The sequence below is a fragment of the Toxorhynchites rutilus genome, chromosome 1, assembly GCF_029784135.1.
Source record: "Toxorhynchites rutilus septentrionalis strain SRP chromosome 1, ASM2978413v1, whole genome shotgun sequence".
NCBI lineage: Eukaryota > Metazoa > Arthropoda > Insecta > Diptera > Culicidae > Toxorhynchites > Toxorhynchites rutilus.
The window spans coordinates 164,860,667-164,884,142 of NC_073744.1; the positions used below are offsets into that span (position 1 = coordinate 164,860,667).

The 23,476-nt window shown below is 38.8% G+C and overlaps 1 protein-coding gene across 3 annotated transcripts; it reads left to right on the forward strand.

Annotated features, from left to right (window-relative positions):
• Positions 1 to 23,476, forward strand: LOC129774284 (ras-related protein Rab-40C). 3 transcript variants are annotated; one of them, XM_055778004.1, is made up of 5 exons: positions 19 to 222; positions 288 to 418; positions 801 to 929; positions 1,020 to 1,216; positions 16,913 to 23,476. In XM_055778004.1, exons 4-5 carry the CDS (start codon positions 1,090 to 1,092, stop codon positions 17,617 to 17,619), a joined length of 834 nt encoding a protein of 277 aa, XP_055633979.1. In that variant the 5' UTR covers positions 19 to 222; positions 288 to 418; positions 801 to 929; positions 1,020 to 1,089; the 3' UTR covers positions 17,620 to 23,476. The 3 variants fall into 3 exon arrangements, with proteins under 3 accessions (XP_055633987.1, XP_055633979.1, XP_055633983.1); XM_055778008.1 differs by having other exon boundaries at positions 120 to 142; XM_055778012.1 differs by lacking the exon at positions 288 to 418 and having other exon boundaries at positions 1 to 142.

A 23,476-nucleotide genomic window follows, 5' to 3' on the forward strand; every position in this document is an offset into this window, starting at 1 on the left:
TGCCATTCGACCCCCGTCGGGCGAATGACAGATATGACATCAACTGTAAACGAACGGACAATCGCGATTTCAGTGTGCGACGGAGAAAAATAAAAAAAAACACAGACTTCAAGTCCTTCGAAAGTAGCAGCTTTGGGCGAAAGTAAAAAGTTCAAATTATTATAATTTTTGTGTTATATCGTACCACAGTTGTGAAAACGCATGTTTTATAATCGAGTGAATGTAAATATCCTCTGCTGGAATAAGATCTATAACCGCAAAACAACTTTCTTGCTGCTGCTTCGCAGAGTGGAGTTTGTCTAGCCGAGGTGAAACCTTTTCAAAGCAAACGGACAGAAAAAAAAAACTGAAAGAACCCACCGTGTATTACCAAATTGCGTATTTCGCAATTTGCAGGCTCGTATCTCGGGTCTTGGAGGTGAGAATCTTCTTCTGGGGGACCCTTTATCCGCCCACACATCCACCCTTCCAGCGAAACGTCTCCGCGGAGCCAGATTCGTCTTGCGCTTTATTTCGTTCTTTCTTTGCTCCGTCTACAAATGCAAAACAGCAGCGGTGCTGCTCTGTCTTTCGCTGGCTGTTTGCTTATTTATGACAACTAGTCGGGAAGCCGACGTAATATAATTCCTGCGACCTTGCATTTTAATTTATTCACAAGCATTCCTCTCTCTCACTTGATTAAAGGCGCATACACCTGTGTAGGTGCGTGTGTGTGTGTGTGTGTGTGGGCGCGTATGTGTGGTGCGGCCTTTTCTGCTGATTAGGTGGTAATTGCGTGCTTGTTTCATTTTTCGCCACAGGGCAGGATATTATTTGGGGTTGCTGATATTTTGGAACTGTAAAACGGCACTAGCTTCGAAGCTCGGGCAGCGACAATCCTGCGCGCCTCTATGGCTACCAGTGGTCAGCGGTTGACCGAATACGAAGAGGTAAGGTTTTGTGTGCACCAGGTGTGCATTTCACCAACAGCAATTGGGTTGGGGATAACATACTGATGAGATGTGTGATGCATATTTTAGGTTCGCGATTGAGCAAGAACGAGTGACTTGGTTTGCTCCGAGGCAGCAGCAGTGAGGCATTTCAGGCGAGATGACCAACAAAGAGTATGACTATCTGCTGAAGGTGCTCCTGGTGGGGGACAGTGACGTCGGGAAGCAGGAGATTCTTTCCGGGCTGGACGATTGCACATCGGAGAGCCCATTCTGCAGCGGTAGCGGTGAGTCGGATGCTCAGAATGTGAGCAAAAGATGGAAGTGATAAAATTCATTAGAATTTTATCAAGATACTTTGCACTACAGTACTTGTTCACTAACTGGGAGATTTTTAACTGGGCTGCTTTTGAGGTGGGCGCTTGTTAACTGGGCTATAGCCCAGTTAAAAATTAGTTAAACGTCAAATATAACATAAACAACAACATTGGTGAGGGGTACTCCAATGCATCACAGATCTATAATCATCAATACACTGAGAGAAATAATTAGTACATATTTGAATACCAAATTTTATTCTGACTAGTGCCAATTCGATAGTCATTTTCTACCGTACTAACTATTCGTACATTCTACGTGAGTAAATGGTAAATACAAATTTCAACATATATAGCAGAATATCGGCTCAACATCGATCCAGCTTTCGGGACTTCGGACCAACGTCCAATTTATGATGATGATGGCCCGCCTCATACCCCTACAAAGGTTTGAGCAGGACGATTTATCTTATAGATAATATTTATTTTCAAACATATCAAGAAGCCAGTATTATAAAAACAAAAACAAAGCGAATTGGCTCTGTTGCAGGCATAAATATATATCAATAGAACATTAAAAATAGGCTTAAACTGCGAAAAAACAAACAATGTTCCTATCCATATTGACATTGACATAGGGTAAATGATCTTGGTTTATCCCGTCGAAAATATGATCATGGTTTGCCCACTTTTTTGAATGCTCTAATTCAGCGCTCCTGGGTCAAATAAGGCCTTCGAATGTTTCGAAACATATAAATGAAATTGCCTTTTACATGATTTATAGTAGTTTGGTAGTATATTTTTACGAAATCACATGTTTTAAAGGATTATAAAATACACCTTCTATTTGTGTCAATGCGCCCCTCATACGAGCTAACTTTTAATCGATCACCAGATGATTATTTGGCACGTATTCAGACCTTTTCTGGATTACAACACTTATAAATATTGTAAACATCATGCTTGCTCCCCATTTGTATCGGATTTACATAGCTAAACCATTAAATTAACGCATTTTGATGAACTCAATTCTGATCATGAGTTGTCCAATTCAATAATGTTGTTTTGTCCCCATGATTTCTATGGCAACCGCTTGGCGCGCTGCAGTTTGTTTATGTTTGTTTATGGTGTGCTTCGCGCATAGCAGAAGTATGGTTTTTCTGTGTTGATTGTGTTGAGGTGAACACTTCTAAAATGCCCAAGAAAAGGCAATATTCTGAAGAAAGCCTAAATTATGAATGAATCAATATGATGACAGTAAACTCAAGCAATGATAAATGCAACATCTAATTGTGAATTCGAATGTTTTGATTCAAAAATGGAGATTTCTAAAACCGGACAAACCATGATCATTTTTTTGGGCAAACCATGATCAGAGGTGGTCAAACCATGATCATAATTCTTCTTTAAGGAAAATCGTTAAAAACCATAAAAATTTGAATAATTTCATCACTTTATGGTAGTATTAGCAACTAGAGACTTGGGGCTTTTCAGCAAACCCAAACTCGTATCGATTATGTGTGATTTTCATGAAGAAAAATCGATTTGCATTTACTAATGGCGTAAAAACACCCCAAATTGGACAAACCAAGATCATTTACCCTAGTCATAGTCTCAACTTCAGGCCCAAAGTTTTTTCCAAGGCATGTCAACAAAATTTCCAACCCGGGAAGATCCTTGACTGATTGGGAATTGAACCCAATATCCAAAAGTTTCAACTTAGAACATAAAAGAGATCTGCTACAATCAGAAATAATCGATACCACCATCTGGTGAAAGATAGTTTACGACAATTCTAAATGAGCTATCCCAATTCCAGTTTCCACTTCAGACCCTACATAAAATTTCATTGTGTGTCAGTTTACTGCCAGTGTTCATTATTAACATTAGTCCAGGCCCACCGAACGCGCGCGAGTCTCAAACTTTCGCAGACAACGCTCGTTTTTCTTTTTTTTTTCATAATCTACAATACAATAAAAAAAAACATCATCATCATCATCAGTACGAACATGGCAGTTTGAGATACCTGTAATTTTTTTTAAAATTTCAATAATTAATAAACATAAAAAAATTAATTTACAAAAAATTTTCGAACCCCTGTTTATGAAACAGATTTAACGTGAGAAATACACATTCGCTTAAACTCTGCCATTGTTGCCGCTCGTTTTATTTCCCTGGGCATCGAATTGAAAAAATGTATTCCTTTGTATAGCAACGAGTTCTGCGACCTACTGAATATAAAGTTAGGTGTTCTTGCATCATCCGCGTTTCTAGTATTGTATCTATGAACATCACTTCCTCTTTCAATTCGATCACACAAATATCGAGGCAGCATACCGTTTAAAATTTTAAAGATGAACACCATTGTCAAATAGTAAATTCTTTGCTTCACAGATAGCCACTGTAGCGCGTCCAACATCAAATTAGAGGAAGTGTATCTACTACATCTTAAAATCAAACGCATAATTTTATTTTGTAAACGCTGCAATCTCGTTAATTGTGTATTGTTTGCAAGGAATAGGATCGACGAGCAAAAGTCTATGTGCGGTGAGATCAATGCTTTATACAATTTAATTTTACTGTTCACCTTCAGTTCTTTTTTCAAACGACACAAAACGCCGTACTTCTTGATGACATTATTAATGTGAGACTTGAATGTTAAATTGTCATCAATGATAACTCCTATGTATTCGATTTCATTCACGCGTTCTAATGTCTCACCATCTATTTCAAAATTTACGTCAATACTGGAGTTTGCTGAAGAAATTAGCATGTATTTTGTTTTGCCAACATTCAATTTCAATTGTTTGAATTTAAGCCACTGAGCCAGAGAATGCAAATCTTCGTTTATGTGTTCCTCGGTTTCTTTTATATTCTTAGCTGCGATGAACAGTATGGACAGTATCATCCGCGAACAAATTAATGTCACAATATCGTAAAACCCGTCGCAGATCATATTTATATATAAAATAAACAAAATGGGCCCTAAGACACTTCCCTGCGGCACCCCGAGTGAGTTGCCGATGGGATCGGAAAAAGAATCATTAAAACGAGTCTTTTGAGTCCTGTCGCACAAATAGCTTTCGAACCATTTGTACGACATTCCTACAATTCCATTGCGCTCCAATGTTTGTAACAATAAGGGCCTAGAAATTGTTTCAAAAGCGCGTTTAAGATCCAGAAATACCGCAAATATAGTCTCTTTCGCCTCGATATTCTCTTTCCATTTTGCTAACACCAGATTCAGAGCGGTTTCACAAGAGTGTCCCTCTCGATATCCCGACTGTTCCGGTATTAGCAAATTGTTGTTATCTACAAAATGCATCAGCTGGACCTTCATAACAAGTTCTAACATTTTTTCTAATATGTGCAACATGTTAATAGGGCGGTACTCTTCGGCTTTATCCGTCCCATTAACTTTGGGGATCGGAATCACAAGGGATTCCTTCCAAACCGTTGGCACGTGCCCAGTTCGTAGAGATTCATTTATTAGGTCCAGTAGATCGTGTCCAATGACATGAAAGCAATCTTGTATCACTTTTGCGTTGACATTATCGATACCAGCCGATTTTTGCAATGAAAAACAAATATATCTTAACTCAGCAAAAGTGATGGGTGAAAAACAATCTAGTCTACAATTGATATTAATCGGCTGTATTATTTCGTCAGGTTCACTGACCAAGTCAATACTTTGGTTGATCAGCAGAACACTATTGAAGGAACAACTGTTGAATTTATCGGCAATAGTTTGGTCTGACTGCTCTTCTGACCCTTCGAAAACTATGGATTTATCAATAACGGGTTGCTTTTGTATTGTTATTGTATGTTCAGTTCTTGCAATAATGACAAAACAGGTTATGTTTTGTCATCTATTTCCATCAAATAAGATTTCAACATACAAAATGTAATGGATTAATTTGGAAATTAGAAAATCGGAACTTGGTGCAAATGAGCTTTGTGGTCCTAGACTTTTCGAACTTGGGCACTTGTTTATGCTGACACAATATGCAGATGGGTTCACTTTCACGCTCGAAGTATTTTGCTGCTGAATGATTGGCTGGTTGGTAATGCATATCTGCGCTGGTATTTTGTATCCGGTGCCGTATAGAGTGTTTGATTAGTACAAGAATTGGAAGAATTTCGCTGGCACAATATTTGTGCAACAGATGAAGTGGGCCAGCTGAAGACTTATTGAAGAACCCAGCAAACATTAAATCGTATAACCATCATTCATCCAATTTCTTTTTCATTTATCCAATATTTTGGGTGGTATATGACGCACCTAGGAGTAACTGGCATATACATACTTGCCAGATAACGACATACACAAATAAATAAATATTGTTATTCAAATATACGATTTATTACAGACATAGAAAAAAAAACAAGTGGCGAAAAATATTTGCGTCAACTGTGCCTCAAGAATCGTCATTTGTATGAATAAGAATATTTATGGGATATAAATGATGTATCAGGACGTTGTAAAAGTTTTTACTCATCTGTGCTTTGGTGGTTCCGTACGAACGAGATCATGATGGATGCATCCAATGTGGTCACAGATGTTGGAAGCAAGGTGGAGCGCAGTCTTGCAGCCTGCGTAAGAGGGGTATATGATGATACGGTACCAAGTGGCTTGCGTGAGAGAGATACGATAGCACGCATAAAGGCTGCATGTGATGCGCTCGTCGAATGGTGGAACTCAAGGCGGAGCACAATCTCGTAAGCCTGTAGGACAGTCTCGTGCATACGATAGGTCACCGAGCGGCCTGCGATACACATATGTCAACTTCCTAATATGATGTAATATGGCATCAATTAGGATCTAATATGATTTACTGTAGAACGATTTCCCACAGCATGTCCCAGCAAACATTAAATCGTATGAATAGCCATAATTAGGGGCGATACACATACATCATATGCATCGTATGATATATGATGCATATAACTGGCATATACACGCAAAAGTGGAGAAGATATAGGTATATGCCATATTTTATACGCATACAAAACATAACGTTTATACCGATATACGATTCTTTTTACACTGATATGCGATTTGACTCGACAATGCTATATAAACTGAACAGAATGTGCGTATATAACACTGCATATCGCGATACTAGGATGATCGTTATGCCAATATACGACTCCAGCAATGATATAGGAAATCGTGTTTTGACATTTTATACGATTTCGGATATACATGATGCATCCTTTGATTGATATTCTATACGATTGTTATTTGATACGAATTTATATGCGACCTAGCATATGCAAATGTTATACGATTTCATGTTTGCTGGGGTAATACAATTTTTACGCAGTACTGCATTGATTTAATTAATATGTTAATGCGAATTACAAACTGCATCAGCCTGATATGCATAAATTATTTCGTATAGATCGATTTTACGATAGTGTATATTATAAAACCGATGTTTGTTACACCGAATTAAGACTAAATCTGTAGTGATGAATAGAATAGTGGTTTTCGCGTTTTATGCGATTTAAAATGTACACAATGTATCCTTTGTTCGCGTGACCGAAATAAATCGCAGCAGTAAATAACTGCAACAGAAACAACCACTTAGAAAAAGTGTAGTAGGCTAAAAATATTGTGGTGCGGGAAAAACATCATTTGTATGAATAACTCTATTCTATTTTTATTATAAACTAGCTGACCCGACGAACTTCGTACCGTCCAAAATAGATTTTTTGATTTGAATACTTTCAAATATCCACGGTTTCTTACTAAGTGAACGTTAGTGAGTCCAATCACTGAACTCTTCATTGATTGATTACCCTTTGACCCTTCACAATTTCCTTTTACTATAAATTGTCTAGTACTTCTACAAAAATTCGTCCTTATAATATAAAATTATTTTCAGACACAATTCTCGTTCAAAATTCTTCAAGCATTTGGAAATAACATGTTTTTCCGTTGCATGGAATACATGTTTGATACAGAGAATATTACGAAATAAAGACAGCTCAAATCGGACCATTCCTTCCCCGGGTTTAGGGCACACCAACACATTTGGCCTTCCATTTTTGTTTATATAGATAGAAGATATAGGAATGCGGTATTCCGTCTGAAAATCCTTTTCCACTTTCGAACAAAAATCAATGTCGTTAGCGCCAACATCAAATGGACTAACAACGCTTAGCTAATTATAGAACATATGGGAATTCAATTTTCCGAATTTTCCGATTTTTCTCTCCACTATATTGATCTACGGGAAGAGACGAATACAACGAAATATAGATGACTCAAATTGAACCATTCCTTCCTCGGGTTTTGCGCTTACCAACACATTTGGCCTTCCATTTTTATTTATAGATATAAGATATGGAAATGCGTTATTTCGCCTGAAAATCCATTTACACTTACGAACAAAGATAAATTTCGATAGCGCAAACATCGAATGGACTAACAACGCTTATTATGATGTAATTTTTGAACATGTGGGAATTCAATTTTCCGAATTTTCCGAATCCTGAAGGAATTTCCGATTTTTTTTCTCCACTATATTGATCTACGGGAAGAGACGAATACAACAAAATAAAGAAGGCTAAAATCGGACCATCCCTTCTTCGAGTTTTCCGCCTACCAACAGATTTTGCCTTACATTTTTAATTATATAGATTTATTCTCTCATTTTCGTTTTTCGAAATTTATTCTGAGGCCAATTTTTATTGTTGCCATAAGGCAATACGGAGGTAAGAGTTTTGGTATAATATTAGGCTGTCAAAAAAGTTCTGCTGTATTTCCGCGAGGTGTCGTTGTAAGCGCGTGGTTCTAGTTGTATTCATTGTATCGAGTCATACTATAGCTTGTTGGAAAGTTGGAAAGTTGGAAATCGACCCGTTTCTGAAGCGGATGGTGGCTGGCGATGAAAAGTGGGTCACTTACGACAACGTGAAGCGCAAACTTCCAGACTGAGTTGCCAGATTTGCAAGCGGACATTTAATGTTTGTTAGTCTTTTTTGCGATTGCAATTAAAATTCATAAACTTATGAAATTGTAGGAATCGCGCTATAATATAGTCCTTGACAGTGTTTTGTTTGGTTAAGTCGTTCGTGAGTTATAGTGTCGCAAATATGGAGCAAAATAAAGAGAAAATCCGACATATTTTACAGTACTACTATGACAAAGGCAAAAATGCATCTCAAGCTGCCAATAAAATTTGTGCAGTTTATGGACCCGATACAGTTTCCATTTCCACCGCACAACGATGGTTTCAACGTTTTCGTTCTGGTGTAGAGGTCGTCGAAGTAGCGCCACGCTCCGGAAGGCCTGTCATCGAAAATTGCGACAAAATCGCTGAATTAGCCGAGAAAGACCGGCATAGTAGCAGCCATAGCATCGGCCAAGAGCTGGGGATAAGTCATCAAACCGTTATTAACCATTTGAAGAAGCTTGGATTCACAAAGCTCGATGTATGGGTGCCACACACGTTGACGCAAAAAACATCTTTGACCGTATCGACGCATGTGAATCGCTGCTGAATCGCAACAAAATCGACCCGTTTCTGAAGCGGATGGTGGCTGGCGATGAAAAGTGGGTCACTTACGACAACGTGAAGCGCAAACGGTCGTGGTCGAAGCCGGCTGAAGCGGCTCAGACGGTGGCCAAGCCCTCATTAACGGCCAGGAAGGTTCTGCTGTGTGTTTGGTGGGATTGTCAAGGAATAATCTATTATGAGCTGCTTTCCTATGGCCAAACGCTCAATTCGGATCTGTACTGCCAACAACTGGACCGCTTGAAGGTGGCACTCATGAAGAAGAGGCCATCTTTGATAAACAGAGGCCGCATTGTCTTCCATCAGGACAACGCCAGGCCACACATTTCTTTGGTGACGCGCCAGAAGCTCCGGGAGCTCGGATGGGAGGTTCTTTTGCATCCGTCGTATAGTCCGGACCTTGCACCAAGTGACTACCACCTGTTTTTGTCCATGGCGAACGAGCTAGGTAGTCAGAAGTTAGCCACAAAAGAGGCCTGTGAAAATTGGCTATCCGAGTTTTTTGCCAATAAGGAAACGAGCTTCTATAACAGGGGTATTATGAAGTTGGCATCTCGTTGGGAACAAGTCATCGAACAAAACGGCGCATATTTGACTTAAAACAGATGATTGTAACTAATTTTATGAACAAATGAAAATTCAAAAAAATACCGCAGGACTTTTTTGACAGCCTAATATTTCGAATCATGGTGCTGCTTGACATATATGTTTAACAATTTCTCCTTGTAGACTAAATCAGTAATTAGCACGGTAGAAAATGACTAGATTGGTTGCATTTTTCAAAAAGTTCGTTATATTTACTAATTATTTCTTTCAGTAATGCGCTTCCATATTTTTCAATCAATATTTTTTGAGTGCATCACTGACGTTCCCCTCGATGTTTTTTGACGTTTGAAAAGTCAGCCCAGTTACGGAGCAGAATTCGTTAACTGGGCTGTGCCATCCGTCCAGTTAGCGGACAACCGCTTCATAACCTTTCTTTGGATATTTGACCGTATATCTACCAGTGACATCTTTTGTTGTATCGCGGAAAAATTGTTCACAAAATTCATCGTTGGGGGATTTCAATTTGCCAGAATTTCTCCAAATTACGGTCAATAGATTCAAACGTTGAGAAACAATGCGTTTTGCAGGTGGTAATAGGATTAATCATTACCGTTCCAATAGCAAACCACCCGAACATGCTTTCAATTAAAACGGGCGAAGGATTGCCGATTTGTATCCGGCCACCTTTTAGGAACGAGAAGAAATATTCAGCTCCGAGAATAAGCTCAATTCCTTTGGATATATTAAATTTGGGATCTGCCAGGAAGATATTCTCAGGGATTCTCCACTGGGTTGTTGCTATAGTATGGGTAGGTAAATTTGTGGTGATTTGCCTGAGTACTAAAAACTCCATGGGAATAGAGAAATTGCTATATCTTGAAATTATTTCGGTGTATACGCTTCCAAGGGTTTCTGTTGGGGACGCTCCGATACCGAAAACAGGTTGATTTGTCCGATTCCTACCTAGTCGCGGTCTCCGACAAAGTTGATCGCTCATTAAGTTTCATTGCGAACCCTAGTCCAACAGTGCCCGAGTGAAATGTTCTTTGCCGTAATCGTCTTGGATAATTAGTACGACTGTTGAGAGCAGTACATTAGCACCAGAATGTGTCACTTTGGGATTGGTTGATTGGATGGAATTTGCTGTCATAACGTTGAAATCATTGTTGAAACTTGTCACGTTGGAATTTGTGGAAGGTGTAATTCGGGAGACCGCTTGCGATTCGAAACCAGGATGTAGCATACTTTGATGTCGTTTCTGACAAATTCTGCAACTGAATTTTGATTGACATTTTCTAGCAAAATGATCATTCCTAAAACAATTGCTGCAAATTTTTTTCTAGTTCACCAGGTTGAGACGATCCTTCAACTGCATCTTCTCGAAAGTGGGACATTTGACTAAAAAATGACGCTGACTATAAGCAAAGCACTCTGGTAAATTATAATCGGTCGATACATAATTATTCACCCGTAAATTGGTAGATGTTGAGTTTTACTTCAGATTAACTTGTTTGACTTGCGACGATGGTTGTACGCCTTGAGAGGTTATTGATAACGATCCGAGCGTGCGTATTTTTCTTGATAAATATTTAATAAAATTGTCATAGGATGGTTCTTCTTCTCCAGATACATAATCCTCTCATTCCTTCAAGGTTAATTCATCAATTCGGCTGCTGAGTAGTTGCACCAGCAAGCTGCTCCATTGATCCGCAGGTTCACCTAATTGGTTTAGTATTTTGACGTGGCGTTGGAATTAATCCACTATATCTCTTATCATCAGTACGGACTTGATGGCAAGTTTAGAAAGAGTTATCAGTGATTGCAAATGTTTCTTCATTAGTATATATTTGTTTGCATATCTATTCAACAACGCTTCCCATGCTACTGGATAATTGTCGGATGTTATGGTCAAAGATTCTGTGATTCTCAAAGCTTCAGCCTTCAGAGCAGATCGTAAATACTGGAACTTCTGAATGTGTGGAATCTCCTGATGTATGAATGAGAAAGGTAAACGAATCGTGAAAAGTAAGCCACTCATTCAGATCACCATCGAAATGCGGAAGTACTATTGTTGAGAGTTTCACACCAGAGTTATGAGTCACCGATGTTGGGGATTGTATATGAATTGGATTACAGGGATGGATTTTGGAAACCAGACCACTTTTTACAAGAAAAAATTGTTCTTCCAACATTGCTCTGATATCAAAATTAGACGCAAAAAATTCTTCGGTTTCATCGAATCTTCTCGAAATTTTCCAGCAATAAATCCAATAAATCATACGTATCGCAACTTCGTTTATGTTTCGATCTGCATTGTAGTTAGCCAGGAAATCTTCGATTCTTTGAATGGAATCGATTACATGCATGAGCTCCTTTTGTTGAATCTTCTTCTCCGACATGTTGGCACGAATAACTGAAAAAAAACCGGAAAGACCCAGAAAGCACCTCTTGTTGGACGCGAAAAGATTGGAAAGACACTGACCTGTGCCTACCAATGAATAGGCCTTGTACAAATATTTAACAGCTTGTTAATTTATGATAACCTCAAAATCCCTGGTCGATTGGGATATGGGAATGGGAACTTGATATCCTGTATTGGGAATTGAAACGATTTTTCCACGAGTGTTTTCAGCAGCAAACGGAAATTTCCTGCTCTCTCGGAATCCAAATCATTCTCAGCGAAAATTGTCACCACCCGTATTCCTGGTCCACGGCACCAATGTTTTGTCAGGTTACTTTGCATTTATAATTTATTCTATAACTTTTTCTTTCTAAGAACAAACTCCAATTTTATTCGATTTCATCGATTGGGTGACCGGTTCTGGAAACTTCCTAATGTGGGAAAAAACGGAATCGCGCGTGCCTTCTTCCACGGTCCAGGGCCAAGTGAATAGTTTTCCCATGTTTAATAATACAGGTCGGACTCGATTATATATAATCGCAGTTTCACATTCAACGTTAATTTTCGGATCCAATACATCATCGAATCATAAAAAAGCTATTTTTCTATTAATGTTTGACATTCATACATTAACGAAAAAATTGTTTTCTTGAGATTCGATTATTTATAGGATTTGAAAATAATTGTTGAGAAAAATGGTCGACTATATATAATCGAGTGTATAACGACATGTATAACAAACTTTTCATGACAACGGTTGTTGAGGACGACAAACATGGTAAAGGTATAAATACAGGGTCCGGCAATTGAACTGCTACATTACTTCAACAGTAATTATTACGTTGCACAGAAAATTGTATTTGACGACCCCTCGTCAGTTTGTTTACATTGTGTCTTAGCTGCAAGTGGATGTATGTGTTACTTATAGCGAATTCGTTTTTGTTCAGTTTCAACCCCAGTGCCACACTAACTGCTGTCAAAACGTTTTTTTATTCACTCAGTTTCGCACTCAGTGTCGCACTAGTTCGCCCCGAAAACTGTTAGTTTCGCACTGAGATGTTTCACGGGTTGGCACTCGGGTTGACCAATACAACTATACTGAACTGTCAAGTTCCGAATATTATTTTGGAAAATCTAAAAATAAAGACTATGAAAATGGAAAACCTGCTGCTTTTGCTTTTGTATTATTGGAAGCGTAATCCAATTCGGATTCTGATTTTGAAGAGTATATTCGAGTAGACGGCATTAAGCTACGTGTGCTTTCATAGGGAGGTGGAAATAATGATGGATATTCAGGTGGAATAAATTTCAAAATCAAAATTATGAATGCAAATTTACTTTAACGTATCGAATATTTATTTTATGTGATTAAATAAGAGGATTTTTCCGATATCGCAGAAACATATTGAACGAAAACTGTGTCTAATGATGATTTTATATTATAATAGTAATTATTTGTGGAACAAACAGGAAATGCATCGACAAATGGTTAAGTGAGTGTCAGAACTACAATATGAAGTACAAATTTTCATTCAAACTTTTATATGTTTACACTGCACTTGGCCCTTCTGATCTGATGGAGAACAATTTACCTCCCAAGCACTAATATCACCACCAGACGTCGACACTGTACATTTGCCGTCGTAAATATAAACAAATCAGACTAAAGGGTGTGTCACATCAAATTGCATCACGGAAAAAACGCTGTAGAAATTCGCCCAGTAGACCGATCCTTTTGAAAATTTTAGACAGTAAAATAAAAACTATTAAACAACTTTTGGCATTTTCTTTTTATTCATACTTCGAGCCCAAGCCCGTATGCTCGCACCTTCCTCTTTACCCCGTCCATAAGGTTCTGTACAACGTCAGGTTGTAGTTTTTTTTGAACAGAAATCCATTATCTCTTGAAGTCCGCCTCCGATTTGACAACTTTTGGGTTCTTCCGGAGGGCCTGCTTCATAATCGCCCAATATTTCTCTATTGGGCGAAGCTCCGGCGCGTTGGGCGGGTTCATTTCCTTTGGCACGAAGGTGACCCCGTTGGCTTCATACCACTCCAACACGTCCTTTGAATAGTGGCACGATGCGAGATCCGGCCAGAAGATGGTCGGGCCCTCGTGCTGCTTCAATAGTGGTAGTAAGCGCTTCTGTAGGCACTCCTTAAGGTAAACCTGCCCGTTTACCGTGCCGGTCATCACGAAGGGGGCGCTCCGCTTTCCGCAAGAGCAGATCGCTTGCCACACCATGTACTTTTTGGCAAACTTGGATAGTTTCTGCTTGCGAATCTCCTCCGGAACGCTGAATTTGTCCTCTGCGGAGAAGAACAACAGGCCCGGCAGCTGACGAAAGTCCGCTTTAACGTAGGTTTCGTCGTCCATTACCAGGCAATGCGGCTTCGTCAGCATTTCGGTGTACAGCTTCCGGGCTCGCGTCTTCCCCACCATGTTTTGCCTTTCGTCGCGGTTAGGAGCCTTCTGAACCTTGTATGTATGTATATAATTCCTAAAAATTAAATTTCTACAGTGTTTTTTCCGTGATGCAATTTGATGTGACACACCCTTTATATAACGTACACCAACAAACCAACGCATTCGTGAAACTGAAAACGTTTTTTTATTACAGAGTCAGTTTGGCACTGACTCAGTTTTAAAAACGAATTCGCTATTATGAGATCGAGTGTTATCCGCAAATATGGATATCGAACAGAAACGTAGTGCTGTAATTGCCTTGTTCCTAGCTGGGAAATGTCAGAAATATACATAGTTCGTGAGCTGTCTGCTATTCCTGTGTGCAGAAGTTTTGTACACCGTACAGTTCAAAGACAACTGGAGACCGGATGTACCAAAAAACGATATGGTGGGGGACGTCAAGCTACTGTGGAGACACCTGCCATGGTGAAGATCGTCGAAAAGCGCCTTAAGAGAAATCCTCGAAGTAGTGCCACTAAATTGGCGAAGGATCTCAAAATATCGGATCGAAGTCTCCGTCGGATCCTGAAAGACAGACCAAACCTCACAAGATCCAAAAGGTTCAAGACCTTTCGATGAGGCAAAAACAAGAACGGGTAAAAATAGCGAAAGCGCTGTTGAAGAGGGCCGCGGAAGGAAGGTTGGAGAATATCGTGTTCACCGACGGGAAACTCTTCACCGTATATAGCATAAGCAGAACGACAATGTTTGGTTGCCAGAAAGATCGCGAACCCATGCTGAGAACGGCGACCAGGCGTCAGAAACCTGCATCGGTGATGGTTTGGGCCGGAATCACCCGTGATGGCCGGACTCCGCTGGTTTTTGTCCCTGAAGGAGTGAAGATCAACCAAAATACGTATCGGGAACTAGTTCTACAGAATGTCGTCGAACCGTGGGCACGTCGTCATTTTGGTTCCAGAGGTTGGGTTTTCCAGTAAGACTCGGCACCGGCGCACAAAGCGAAGAAAACCCAACTTTGTATTGCAGAGCATTTTCCAGGGTTCATTGCGAGTTCGGAGTGGCCGGCGAGTTCGCCGGACCTGAGCCCTATGGACTTTGCTTTCTGGAGTATGTTGGAAGCCTAAGTCTGCTCTAATAAACATGAAAGTTTGGAAGCCCTGAAGCGACATCTGACGACAGCCTGGGATAAAATACCACAAGAGCATCTGCGGGTCTCTTACGATGCGTTCCTCGATCGTCTGCGGCAAGTGGTTAAACTCAAGGGCGAACAGGTTGAATTGTACCAGTGAATTTTTAAAAAGTGATTTATTTTGAAGCAAAATTGAATAAATTTGAAATAAATTTTGTTTGCTTCGATCAATTTATCTGTTTGTTTCAATGTAGCACTTCAATTGCCGGACCCTGTAACTATCCTGATTGCTATGATTCAAATCCTAAATGTAACAACAGGTATATTCTAATTTTACGAAACCTAACAGGTCCTTATTTCAAAGATGGTGGTGGTGGAAGGATGGTATGAGGGTGCATGTATGAGCAATTTGATGTTCATCGATGGTGTATTGGATCAGAATGTTTTCTTGAACATCATGAAGGAAAATATGAAGCAAAGTATCAACAGAATGGGATGGAATCGAGGATTCAAATTTTGCCAAGACGATGATCCAGAGCTCATTGCATATAAAGTTCGCAAATGGTTACATTACAATTACTCAAAAGATATTGATATTCCTCTACAATCTTCCGAACTCAATCCGAGTAAAAAACTAAGGAAGTTATCTGTGTAGGAAATTTAGAAACCATTAACTTTCTGAAAATAGCGATTTTAAAAACCACTTGATGAATATTTCTTCCGAATTTACCAAAAAAATCGTAGATAAAGCAAAAGACAGCTTAAGATAGTTTCAATGATACCATACTGATGATGGAATTCGAAAATTGGCCAACGTCTTCGACATCGAGTTGAGATTCCAACCAGCGTACGATTATGAGTTTGAGTCAATTTACATGCAGTAGCAAATACATTCGCTATTTGTAGTGAAATAAAAACCATTATTCTGAAAACCGATAGCAAACCTTTTAACTCTCATATGGCACTATGACTTTATCTAAATGGAACGTTCCGAAAGCTTGTTTTCGACTTTCAAACGTAGGAAAAAGAGATCTGCATGGTGGAGTACGATTACGGGTTTGAGTCACTGTATGTAATGCGGCATTCTATAGGGTGGCCACAGCCTCTCAATGATGCGAAAGTTTGCAGGGCAAAGACACATTTACTTGTTCGAGCCTTCAACGAAAGTGGGTCGCTTTTATTTGACCGCTGTTCGTCATTTGTTCCGTTCAGATCACGGTGCGAATAGCGATAAACACTTTCTCTATGGAATGATATGAGCAGATTGGCCATGGAAGGTGGTACCAACGAATGCATAGAAGAATTAGAACAGAGATCATGTCAGGCCGGAATTGTTTGGTTGTACTGATATTTTCTCGATTTATATTAAAACGTATTTTATCACATTCTAACTTATTGACATTTAGATTATTGTGATTATATTCACAAATGCGACGTAGAAAATACACTTTTGGATTTTGGAAACCTAGCGCACCAAGATGAATGTAATTTCTAATGAAAGACAAGGGACAGAAATACGCTTCCTCTATTCGAAATCTTCAATAATACTCTCTAGATATGCATCATGAAATGCATTCCTAGGCTTCTGATAGAACATAAATAACAAACTGACCAAGTTCCTATTGCCCATTTCCAGCCGCGTACAAAACCACAACTATCCTGCTGGACGGCAAACGCGTCAAACTGCAGGTATGGGACACATCCGGCCAGGGCCGGTTTTGCACCATCATTCGGTCGTATTCCCGGGGAGCACAGGGCATCATTCTGGTGTACGACATCACCAACAAGTGGAGCTTCGACGGGTTGAGTCGTTGGCTGAAGGAGGTGGAGGAACACGCCCCGGGCGTTCCCAAGGTGCTCGTGGGTAACCGACTGCATCTGGCCTTCAAACGACAGGTGGCGGCCCGACAGGCCGAACTTTACGCCTCCCGGAATAAGATGGCGTGCTTCGAGATTTCCCCCCTGTGCGATTTCAACATTCGCGAGTCGTTCTGCGAGTTGGCTCGCATGGCCCTGCATCGGAACGGGATGGAGCGGATCTGGCGCTCGAACAAGGTGCTCTCGCTGCAGGAACTGTGCTGCCGGACGATCGTCCGGAGGACGAGCGTGTACGCGATCGACAGTCTGCCGCTTCCGCCGTCGGTTAAATCCTACCTAAAATCGTACGCCCTCACGTCCTCCCAGTGTCTCAGCACGGCGGTCCTGCACCACAACACGGCACCCGCCTCGAACGCGAAGAACCTCAAGTGCAAAACACCCACCGGTCATCTCAAGCTGCATCGAAGTAACCACGGGCTGGGAAGTGTTAGCAGTGGCATGCGGAACAGTTGCGTGATATCCTGATTGTCGTCGATCGTAGCGTCTCTGCGGCGCATCTTCATCAGACGGAGACGACGATCGAGGTCCAGCGGGAGGGATGGCGGAGGTGGCGGCAGCAGTAGCAGCAGACGCAGTAGTCAGAGCACCGCTGCTTTCGTTGGCATCGGTTCCAGCAGCGTAAACCGCAGCGGTAGGGGCGGTCACAGTAGTTGTTGTTTTTAATTTTTTTATATGATTACTAGCTTTATTTTGCTTATTTTTTTTTTATTTCATTTTTCTTGATCTGTGCGAGAAAGTTATGATGTGTGTATACAATGAATGATAATCACTGATTTCGGATTCCAGTTTATATCGAAGAATAGGATGCTTTTTGTGCTCTAAAGTGTTGTGTTTCTTTTTTTTTGTCAGTCGACTGAGGTTTCCTGCGCAATGAATTTCTGTTAAATTTTTTCAAATTATTTAACATAATTAGTTGGGAAGTAAATCACATTTGTGGGAATCTCAAATTTTGGGTGCGGTGTCAAATGTCAATGCCAACCAGTGCTTGGAAATATCTGTTTCACAACAATATTTTCAGCCAAATTTCAGACCACATTCGATCATTACACCATTGACACATTTCGCGCCAACTCGACCAGATGTTGGCATGACACTCTCAGAACTAAATGAAACTTTCTGGACGTGAAGACCTTACCTAATTAAGCAACTTGGCATACTTAGTTTTCCAAAAATGTATCTAGACTAACATATAGAAAGGGCCAAATATTTTTGACAATTTTCTTATATTTTTTTTGCTCGAAAATGGTAAGTCCTACAAAAAGTGATCCATGGAAGAGTTTTAGGAAAATAATTGAATTTTCAGAAAAAAAATACTGAAAAAAACATTTTTTGAAATCCTACACTGAAACAAATCGTTTTTAAAAACTAAAAGTCGTCGTCATCTCAGATTTTGATGAAATGGTAGATAAATATATGCCCTACAACTCTTCCATACATTGCGGATTGTGCATATTTAAAACAAAAAAGTTTTTCTAACAAAAACTTTTTCAATATTTTCTTGAAATTAAGTTTATTTCTTCCTTCAGTGCAGAAAGCCAACCCAAAATAACAAAAAATAAATAATAATAATAAAAATGTTGAATGAGTGTTTTAAAGGTCTTTATTTCAAATCAAATGTAATACAACTTATGAAATTTTGTGACATTAAATTCATTTTTAGTTCATCTGATCTTATACCATGTTCATGTCAACTTATATTCTAAGAGATGCAATCATCATGTATTTCCTATTTTTTTTCTTTTTATCTAACATTCTGAAGATTTTGGGATCATCTACTGAATTTGAAAACCTTTCAGCTGCGATTTTATTTTCATCTACAGGAATAAAGCAATGACGTTTTTGTGTCCCCGATATTGTTTTCGCGTGATAACCCTGTGTAGCATTTTGAATAATGAATGAATAATTTTCTGAAAAAAACTCAAATTACTATTATCTCTTTTTGCGTCAAAGATTTTTTTTTAAATTTCGCATCAGAGCAGACTGCTGCTTGTAAATAAAGTTATGCTCTATGAGGTTGTCTACTTTATCAACAAAATACGGCACAAATTCATCGAATGGTTGTAAAATTGTTGAATTGATGATTTGGAAACACAACCCAAACAGCACTAGAGCTTTATGATTGGGCAGTTATGACAAGTTTTATTACATTTGATTTGAAATAAAGACCTTTAAAACACTAATTCAACATTTTTATTATTATTATTTATTTTTTGTTATTTTGGGCTGGCTTTCTGCACTGAAGGAAGAAAGAAACTTACTTTCAATAAAATATTGGAAAAGTTTTTGTTAGAAAAACTTTTTTTGTCTTAAATATCGTCGCAGTCGCAGTGTATGGAAGAGGTGTAGGGCACATATTTATCTACCATTTATATACAATTTCATCAAAATCTGAGATGACCATTTTGAGGAAATCGACTCTTAGATTTTAAAAATGATTTTTTTCAGTTTTTTTTTCTGAAAATTCAATTATTTTCCTAAAATTATTCCATAGATTACGTTTTTCTAGGACTTACCATTTTCGAGAAAAAAAAATTATATAAAAAATGGTCAAAAATATATGTTCCATATGTTAGTCTAGATAAATTTTCGGAAAATTAGTATGCCAAGTTTCTTAATTAGCCCTAGGCGCCTATGTAATACCAGGTGAAACAATCATATGAACTGCACTTTCAGCCATATAGAAATTGTTGTCGGTATTGTTTACAGATGATGTTGCTTCACCTGTTATCCATTTATATAAGCGCCTTGGGTAAGCCCAAGGCGCCTCTATATATACCAGGTGAAACAATTATATGAAATGCACTTTCAGCCATATTGGAATTGCTGTCGGTATTGTTTACAAACAGCTGCCGGCGGCTCTCTAGAAACTGCCACGACGCTTATTCGAACGATGCCTACTATGTTCGGCTTTCGCAAATTTATGTGAAAAAGAAGAGATGATTTTGTAGAATTTCATTCTCATCCAGTTCATCCACTACTCTCGCATGTGAAAATGCAAAAATGGCGTATCCTAGCAATGACGAAACAAACAGCTCCCGCTCCACAAACCGTAATCCCCTTCTTATTGAAGTGATGATGTTGCTTCACCTGTTATACATTTATACAAGCGCCTTGGGTAAGCCAAGCCTCACAGTCACAGAAAGCCACGCACAGTTGAGTTCAGTTCAGTTTCGTTCATTCTTTCTTTCGTTCCGGTCTGCGTTCACGGAATGTGAGCAATAGGAAATATCCCTAGTTTTGTCATTCATTGATACTAATATACAAGTTCATTCAATATCAACATCGTTCTCGGACACTGGTGAAACGGTGAAATTGGTTGAGGAAGATGAGGAAAGACAGAAAATTCATAATAGTGGCAACAAATTAGGATAGCGTTGCGGAGTATGATGGAGTCGACAATGTAGGCGTTTTTAAATTGTTCAAGCAAGCAAGGTTTCGGTCTCAGTTAAAATGCTTCCATTTACATAGTGAATATGCAATTACAATACCACTTGTCAGAAATGTATCAAAAGACTACAATTCCGATGTGAAAAAGTATCGGTTTGACTCAAATTTCGGACACTTCATTTCAAAAACTAAATTAATTGAACATCAATGTTGTTTGTATACCTATAAATGTTGTTATACTGAAGGGTATATCCTAAAAAATATCGGGGTTTGCAATATTCAATTATTTATAACATTGATGTTCCATAAATTAAGTTTTTTTAAATAAAGTGTTCGGAATTTGAGTCAATACGGTATAGGTATATTTTGATCTATGATGAAAATTAAACACAAATAAAGTCAAAAAAGAACAGAGCTGCAAGATCATGTATTAAAAAAAATGAAATAGTCCAAGACACGACCGCATTGGGAATAATTCCAGCTTTTTTTCGCGAACGGGTTAGACTGTATTATAGGAATGACGGATGAAATTGTCAACATCCAGCTTTGGGTGACGATGTTTGAATTTGCTACTCGGATCGATTTTTCAGAATGCTTCCTCGCCGTCCAACCCAGCAAACATTAAATCGTATAATTTTGCACATGATAAGTTACATATAAATTCGTATCAAATCACAATCGCATAAAATATCAATCAAAATATCGATCATATATATCTAAAATCGCATAAAATGCAAAAACACGATTTTCCATATATTTGCTGAATTGAGTGGTAACATTGTCGGATCAAATCGCATATCAGTCCGAAAAACATCGTATATCGTTATATACGGCTTTATATGCGTACGAAATATGACATATACGTATATCGCCTCCACTTTTGCGTGTATATGCTAGTTATATGCATCATATATCATCCAAATGTGTCTTGGTTGTATGTATATCGCCTCCAATTAAAGTTATTCATACGACTTAATGTTTGCTGGGAAGCCTCTGCAATCCCAAGTTGTTTTGGTGAATGTGCGTGCGCCTCTTGCTCTTTTGCTGTCAATAGATCAGGCCATTTCCGCTTGCACCACCGATTTGTGTTGCGATTTCGGAGTAACTTCAAAAATAACTGAATTAGAACAGTGCCTTGCTGAATGAGAAAATCACACACTTATCGGGATATTGAAATGGAACAGTCACAACATTCCTGACAATTCAATGGCAATGAATAAATGAGAATGAATTCTCATGACTCGAACTTTAAGGAATGCTCAGATCAAGGCACCTAGAAGTATATCCTAAGGTAAGGCCGTTTCGTCACTAAGTTGGTTAGGGGAACGGTATATGGTATAACAGTACGGAAGAAAGTAGAAGGGGAATTATTTACTTGTAGCGTGAAAGAGACAGACTGATCACGAGCGAGCTTCGGCACTAGCGTATTGTGTTTTGTTTACAAACAAAACACAGTAGACTACCAAGATGGCTGAAGAGTGGTTTTAGCAAGTTGGCCCACTTTAGGATATACTTCTAGGCGCCTTGGCTCAGATAGCACAGAATGAATATAAAAGAACACAGTTGTAAATTTGTTTGACGTCGAATGAATGACAGCAGCATTGACAAGAAAAATAAACGCGTTACACTGATAAAAATCTATTTTCAATATTACTTAACAAGCTCAATATTTCCAAACCCTGATGCCAACTCAAAAAAAATCTCCCGCTCGGAATTCCACCCATTACTTTTTCTCTTTCGTTGCGCAAGGATTTAAGTAACGCAAAAGCATTTTAGTATGTAAGGGGGGAAATAAAAACGCGGAATCGAAACAAGCATAACAAAAAAACTGCAAGTAAATGTGTAAAACTCATCTGATTATTATATATCGATAAAAATACCAAATACTAATTTTATACATTTATCCTAAATTATGACGTATAATCGTAAAATATATACAATGAAAAACACACAAAAACACTAAAAACAAAAACCTTGTATACATTTTCTCCTTCAAGTGGGTACTAATGTCGAGTAATGGATAATTTTAATATTATTTCTAGATGTGTAAGCTCCTTTGTAACAACACTTTTTTGAAAAACAAACAAAAAAAACAATACAAATCAGATACAAATCGTGAAACCAGAAAAGGCTATCGAATAACGTCCAATATAAGGTAACTCTCACACCTCGTGCAGTTTTTCCCTCACGCTCCTAAAAACAACAAAAAAAAGCTAAACAAAATACAGTTGCCATAATGTTAGAACAACTAGTTGATTGAATTCTCTTGTGGTTAAGAGAGCGCAGTGGTCTGAAAGTGACGCGGAGTGTAATCTCTATAAAACGTATACAAACAAACATACACTACACACACTCTCACTTATATACAAACACACACACAAACATCCAGTTTTAACCTGTGTCAATCGATGCGCGCGTGTGGGTGGTCTGTGCATTAAGCGAATGAGGAAGGCATAAGACTGCAACAGCTTTGCGGAGGTGTTTGTTCGCGGTAAGCCGGCAAAAACAATCTTAACAATCAATATCGATCCGTCTTCTGTACATTTCATTGTAATGCTCACGTCTAGAGTCAACCATAGTATCACATCGTAAGCACACACACACACCCTCTCTTCCCACAACAATGTCCAACCATCATTTGTGCGGTTCAAGGACGAGGAAAGGCCCTGATCTGAACGCGTAAGCAAACCTTCGGTTGTTACTAGTTTTTAGTTTTTGCTAAGTCGAGCGATGATCGCGATGAGAGAGTGAGTGAGCTCGATTTTTGTATGATAATAATTATAATAATAATCATATATTAAGCGCTAACAAAGTTTTGCGACAGTAGCAACCAATAAAACAAAAACAAGAACAAAATGACAAAATTATATTATACAGATACGGCGGCGATATTATGCAAAACACAAAACAAAAAACAAACAGAATTTTCAAATCA